The sequence below is a fragment of the Tarenaya hassleriana genome, unplaced genomic scaffold, assembly GCF_000463585.1.
Source record: "Tarenaya hassleriana unplaced genomic scaffold, ASM46358v1 Cleome13, whole genome shotgun sequence".
Classification (NCBI taxonomy): Eukaryota; Viridiplantae; Streptophyta; class Magnoliopsida; order Brassicales; family Cleomaceae; genus Tarenaya; species Tarenaya hassleriana.
In genome coordinates this window covers 1,677,341-1,684,370 of record NW_010963495.1, presented here as the reverse complement: position 1 = coordinate 1,684,370, position 7,030 = coordinate 1,677,341, and the positions used below count along the sequence as shown (strand labels likewise).

The window sequence follows — 7,030 nt, the reverse complement described above, 5'->3', positions numbered from 1 at the left end:
CCTCATGCTATAACCTCTCCTCAACCTCCAGACTCAGTCATCTTCTGCAGAAAAGAGTGAAAAGGAGAAAGGGGAGAAAGAGGGAGAGAAGGGAGAAAAACCAGAGCAAGGGGAGCTAGGGAAACCAAAGAGGGACAGTCCTAGACGTACCCTGAGGGTGTTTTCGATGTGGGACGGAACAGAAGACTCATACAAGGTTGGAAAGATCAACCCAAAGCTCAAGAACAAGGTGAGTGGTTTGAGTTGGATTTGGTAGGTCTTGTTTTTATTGTGTGATGGGGCAATTCGATGTTTTCTTGCGTGTTTGAAGTTTAGAACATGTCTAGGAATGTTAATTAATGAATTAGTAGAAATTGTAAGCAATCCTGAATCGATTCAAGTGAGAAAAAGTCTGAATAGAACCTGAAAATGGCGAAGGAGACGAAGTTCCAGTCCTGGTCCGCCGGACCAGGCCATAGTCAGCTCCGGACCGAGATTGGGGCGAATGAACGTAAACAAACCATTACCGTTTTTGAAAGTCAACGAGGGTAAACACAACTGCTTAGTGAATGACCCGGGTTGAACCCGGTAAATCCGTTCCCAGCGAGAACGGTGTTAAAATGATAATTATAAAACCCAAAATAAACCATCATTCATATCCTAATATCACATCATACAAAATCACAATCACAATCATGCCCGTATGATCACATCATAGGGTTAATCCATCAAATCATCGTCAACAGGACAACATTGACTCAATTCGTCAACCGGTACTGTCCAGATGACGCGCCAGATAATCCCAGAGGTGTGGTACTGACTCAATTCGTCAACCGGTACCAACACTAGTCCTCACCAATATAATCGTACTGACTCAATTCGTCAACCGACACGATTACATGGTTCCTCAGTACTCACCCAAGCAACAGTACTGACTCCACGTCGTCGACCGGTACTGACTGCGTGACTCACTGATCTAACTGACCGGCATAGTGGTACTAACTCAATTCGTCTACCGGTACCACTATGTGTCCACACGCACCTTGCACAGTACTGACTCAATTCGTCAACCGGTACTGGCTCCACATCCACACGTTTCCGCAATAGTACTGACTCAAATCGTCGACCAGTACTATTACAGAAACACCCACACACACCAGTGCTGACTCCAGGTTCGTCAACCGACACTGGTTCCACATCCACACGTTTCCGTAATAGTACTGACTCCATGCCGTCAACCGGTACTATTACAGAAACACTACACGCACGCACCAGTGCTGACTCCAAGTTCGTCAACCGGCACTGGACACGTGTTCCTCCCCATCGCACTAATACTGACTCCACATCGTCAACCGGTACTAGATACGAGGCTCCTCGAGGTAATCCAATCACAACCATGCTTCCATCGTGCTACACCACGACCCCGTCGTAGGCCACACGAGTAAGCTACAAACATAGCACACACCGTGTATATCATTCCCGACAACAATCACACCTGTCACGATACCCAGACCCGGTACCCGGTACCATTTAACGCCATACATACTACCCCACATAACAAACACAACGTTTCACTCGATGTTTGTCTCATGCCTTACCACGCGTTAAAGTTATTTTGTTTATTTCCTTTCTTTTCCTCTTATGAATTCACGTTATTCCGGGCTCGTTTTCCATAGTTCAGTTGGTCTATAGATGGATTGGATCAGTCCAAGGTCTCCATTTCTTCCCAAGACCAATCGGTTTGTCTTCAGCGCATTTCTGGTCTGGACCGGTCGGTTCAACCGCTGGACCGGTCGGTCCAGGTCTTTCGGTTCATCCGAGGCCATTTTCCTTTTGTTTCGGTCTGGACCGGTCGGTCCAGGCATTAGACCAGACGGTCCAGGTGTTCCGTTGAGTCCCGAGACCTCTCGGTGTAATAAATTTTCATTTTCGGCTGGACCGGTCGGTCCGGGTGGTTGACCGGTCGGTCCAGCCTTCGTTTAGGCCTTATTTCGTCTTTCAGGGTCCAGACCGTCAGTCCAGGGTCTGGACCGGTCGGTCTGGGTCCTGGACTTGAACTCGTTCACGATTTCCAGATTTCCAGATTTTTGCTCCGACTTTGATTGCTCATATCTCCCTCGTTTCTTATCCAAATTAAGCCCCGTTTGTTGTTAAATGTTCATTGGGATGTCTTTTTTCATATCCAAGCAATAGATTCTTTAAATCTCATATATACACGATGAGAAATGATTCGTAATGTCTGTACCTCCAAAAATCGTGATTCTGCAATTTTCAAATTTTCCACAATTTTTGTTTGTTCATATCTCCTTCGTTTCTCAGCCAAATTGAGCACCATTTATATCTAAATTCTCATTGAAATGTCTTCTTTCAGATGCAATCAACGAATCATCGAGATAACACAATCACATCGATGAAAACGAGCTTACACAGACGCAACTCAAACCACTCACCTTTGAACAGATTCGAATCTGATTTTTGGCCGGAGTTCGTGGTGTTTTCCGGTGATTCCAATACCGGAGATCCTTCTAGACCTTCTAAGGCTGCCCCTCTTTGCTTTCTAGAGCTCCCTTCCTCTTATCTCCCTCTCTTTCTCTTCCTATCTCTCTCTTTCTTCTCTTTCTCCTAAGTTTTTCCTCTGCAGAGAAAATGGCTGAGATGCCATCTTTGCAGGTGTTTTTCTTCGACAAGGACGAGTCAAATGGGCTCTAGCTCATTCCCACTGTAAAGCCTGCATCGTGAAGGGTCCAGGGGTGGTCGCGACGCATCATTTGGCTGCCTACACGCGGCGAAAAGGGTGGTCAAAGTCGGCAACTCGAGCTGGATTGCACATGTACCTGTCGTGGGCTGGACCGGTCGGTCTGACACTTGGACCGGTCGGTCCAGGCATCCTGTTTCATCGTTCTCTCGTCTCTTTCGCGCGTGGTGATGCCCGGACCTTTTCCCGGTACCTTAGGGTCCATTTTTAAGGTTTTTAAGACCCGTCGATCTAATTCTTCTCTTCTTCTTTTTTTCGCGGAACTAATTAAATATTTGAATCCGGATTCGGGGTATTACAAACTGACTTTTGGTCAGCTCCGGACCAATCCTCTTTTCCAAATTATTAACCGCATTTATTTAATTATTTATTCTCGAAAATAATTAAATATTTTTCTTCAGGATCCGAGGTATTACACTAGGCCTTCACTTTCGTTTGGTCAGGGGCTTGGCTCAGCGCTGAGGGGTGAACTTGTGGGCAGTCTCTTGGTCCACCGGAGCAGGGTTGGTCAGGGGTGGACCATATGAACTCTGCGAACTTTCTTCGTCTTCTCTCCTCGGCCCGACTGGATGAACTAAGTAGACTTGGTCCGCCGGAGTGGAATCTGATCAGGGGTGGACAATGGTCTGTTTTCTCCGATTCTCGCCGAATTTGTGCGTTATGCCCTCAGAATCCTGCCAATGTCAAGAAATAGTCCTGGACCCCTAGGATGGCTCTAAAAATGCCTAAGAATGTGTGGAAACCGTTTAGAAACCAAAGGCATATTCGTATAAAATCCAGATAAAATCCGAGCCATCAAAGAACCATGAGTGGAAGGAGTAGACCATCTTGTCTCAATGACTTGTTTAAACAGAGGATAAAGCACAATATGGTGGAAGTATTTAAATGGCTTACGAAGCTGTGTTTGTGCATCAGAAACATATACTACATAAGCTGCATGATTGAATCAACCTGGGGGTGAGAATTCTACATATGCCGTTTGAAATCTGTCATACCAAGTCGCATTAGTCATTGCTCTATCTAGCTCCACAACTAAAGAACTTTTAGTCCGATTGTTAAACCAAGTGAAGAACAAGCCTTTTCTCTCGATGTCCGACAACCCAGAGTCTAGAACTGTTTCCTCCATAGCATCCATTCCCTGGCTCGGCTGAATAATATTTGGATAATCAAATCTTTCATTCGGATACAACGGTTGGTTGAAGTCTCCTATCACAATCCAAGGGGAGTGTTTCATAGATGGATTCTGTATGTGGCTAGATTCTTTGCATATACTAGAGTTGTAGTAAAACCAATATTGAAAGAAGTGATGTCGATTCTGCAAGTCACTCCTTCGGCAGTGGAGTCATAATTTAAAACCTTATCCAGAGGATGCCATACAATCCAAATTCTACATGAATGGTCAGTCTCGTGGTTACAGTAGTGAAGCCAATCCTGGGGGATCGTTGCCTTGATTCTGAGCTCATTCTCTTTAGTGATGTGTGTCTCGAGTAAACCTCCCACAAGTAATCTATTATCCAAAATCCGCTTTCGTAACAAAAGATGTTTCCTTCGGCCATTTAGGCCTCTAACGTTTATGGTAAAAAAACATGGGTTTCTATGGGAGTTTAGTTGATGTTAGTGGCCTTCCGGCTACCTGCTTTTCCTTTTCCTTTCCCTTTTCCTTCCCTTTGACATGTTGGATTTTTACTGGATTTTGGGTTGGAAGAGCTGGATTGGGGTTAGTCTTGTTTGGAACAGAAGCAAGTGAAGGTTCTACCAATGGAGCTCTGGAGGGAGTAGTAATTTCTGAGACAAGAGGAGTAGGGTCCTTGGGAGAGATCTCCACTGATGGTGGAGCAAGGTTATCACTCTGTTTAGCCACAAATGTTGAGGGACTAGAGCTTTGTGGAGGTTTTGGGGTCAGTCTAGGAGCCTAAGTGATCACATTCTAGAGAGCATAGTCCAGTTGATAAGTCTCTGGAGAATGCTTAGAAGCTACCCCTTGTGGAGCCAAAATCGGGGAACCTGGCAGTTATGTGATTGATGTGGCAGAGTCTACCCACCTATTTTGGGAACGAGTGGGGACCGACATAACAACCTGTCGAGCCGAAGGATTCAGATGACAGTGGGATCCAGTATGTTCAACTTCCAGACAAATATTACAATGAGGCGGTAACCAATCGTACGCATCACCAATACGACAAGACATTCCTGATGGGAGGCTTACATTGATCTCCTTTGGCAGCGGATTATGTAAATTCACTTCGATGTAAATCCTAGCAGTGCCCACATTCTCTTTACTTGCAGTGGCTCGGTCCAAATACAAGTCGTTATCTGGCTTTAATGTGGGACTTGGTTGAACGTGACCCAAGTCGGCACAGAGGACAATGGAGGTTTTGAGGAATTATGATTCGGGTTCCATGTCGATATGAACATGGGGCATGATCCGACGTACCAGATGTTCCGTCCAAGCGCATGAAGTTTGGTGGGCTCATCCGGCATCTTAAAGAGAAAGGTACTTTCTCCCAAATCCTGCACCTTAACTCTGCCCTTCTTTCTTGGCCATAGAGCATTAACTAATCAGATTACTCGACCCATCGAAGGAGGGATGTTGTAAAATTGTCCAAGCAAGAAATCTTTCCACTCGTCCAAGGAAATAACGAGTGACTCGCTTGGAATGACAATCGAGGGAATCTTGAAGGTAGAATTGTTGATGTACCAGTCCGCTTCAGAGTACGAAGAGAGGACTGTAAAATCTTGCTCCACATTGGAGCTTCCGGTGGGGAATCAACTCCAGAGGTAGTTTGGAGGAAGAGAGTGGGAGAGTTGAGATACAAGCTCGGCTCGTCGTAATCTCTATTGTACTCTCTTGTGGTTGGGAGATCTCCAGATTTTCTCTTGTAACATAAAGTGTTGGTTTGAAACTTGCGTCAAAGATGCTCCTTGTTTACGCAACGGTGAGTTTGTGAGGCAAAAGCTACGCAGAAGAGCTTTGGAAGTGGGTGAATGGATAGTTGGAGTGGGATTGAGTTTCATCTCCACATCGGTTAGAGTGGTGGGAAGAGGGATTTGAGACGCAGGTTTTGGTGTAGTCTTCGATGGTACAGAGCTAGACCGAAGCTGAGGAGACATTTTGTGGTGGAAAGGGAGTCGGCAAGGCGACGACGCCAACCGGATTTGGGAGGTGAAAGAAGTGAAGGAAATGCTTTGATGAAGAAAAGGAATTGGTAAAATTAGAGGGATACAAAAGAATTTTCTCTCTCTAACGTCATATCACATCTTGCTTTTTTTTTTCCATTGTTCATATAGTTACAAGTTTATATACACACATAGACAAGAGGTGGACATTTCGATATTCGGTTCGGAATATTCGATTCTATTTTCAGTTTTTTTTTGTTTTTTAAAATTCGGTTCAGTTAGATTCAATAAAATTCGGTTCTCTAAAAACGTTATCGTTCAGATAATTTGAATGGTTAGGTTTGAAATCAGTAGCGAGTTTTTCAATATGGTTTAGTTTGTTTACAATATCGAGTTTTTTTATCGGTTTAAAAACGGTACTGAATTTGTCAATTCAGTTTCAGATAACGAGGAGCACGAGTAACAATGGAATAGCAACTGAAGAGGAGGCAACATCACGTACAGACTTGATTTGTGTTAAACTTGAAAACGATATTTTCCTTTGCGTTGTATTTTAAGATCGGACGTGTGATAATTAAAGGTTGTATTAAACTATTCCGCTGCGCATTTATGAAATAAAGGTTTTAATTTCCCGTACTTTTGGTTTTGTTATTTTTTTATTGGTTTCATCCATGTGGCATATCTTGTTCACGGGAAGCAGGATTCAGGTGTCACACCTGGTCCAGAGCTGACCAGTTCTGGTCAGCCAGACCAGGTGTGTTGCGTGCTCAGCCAGTCCGTCGAACCATGCCGAAGACGAACTAACCAATCGAAATCAAAGTCTGGTCCAGAGCTAACCAGTTCTGGTCAGCCGACCAGGATCACGAGCTTCCTCAGTCAGCCAGCGGACTCCAACCGAACGTCTTGACTAGACCTAAAGAACAATTGGTCCGGAGCTGACCTACTCAGGTCCGTTAGACTTGAACGCCTCTGCCATTCGCTAGTCCGCCGCTCGCCTACCCAGTGAGCCGGATTGAATCCACTGAAGACCTGGTCCGGAGCTGACCAGTATTGGTCAGCCGGACCAATCCTCTGCGCCGCTTTCTCTACCTTCATTTTACGTCTGGTCCGGCTGACCGCGTGACCTGGAACTGATTAAGTCCGATTTTTGTCGGACTTTTGAGAGGGGGGCTCGATTTG

At 45.0% G+C, this 7,030-nt stretch overlaps 1 protein-coding gene across 6 annotated transcripts in view; it reads left to right on the top strand.

Annotated features, from left to right (window-relative positions):
- The window catches only part of LOC104807525 (protein EMBRYO SAC DEVELOPMENT ARREST 3, chloroplastic-like), a 10,048-nt gene extending 3,547 nt beyond the window's left edge, over window positions 1–6,501 (top strand). For 2 of the 6 annotated variants that reach the window (XM_010532833.1, XM_010532831.1), the window contains 2 exons: window positions 38–229; window positions 2,351–3,027. In XM_010532833.1, the coding sequence (XP_010531135.1) occupies window positions 38–229; window positions 2,351–2,605 (447 nt within the window). In that variant the 3' untranslated portion in view covers window positions 2,606–3,027. Of the gene's footprint in view, window positions 1–31; window positions 230–2,350; window positions 3,028–6,288 lie in introns of those variants that run through there. The other 4 variants (XM_010532832.1, XM_010532830.1, XM_010532835.1 and 1 more) reach the window with 3 other exon arrangements.
- Window positions 6,502–7,030: the final 529 nt, after the last annotated feature.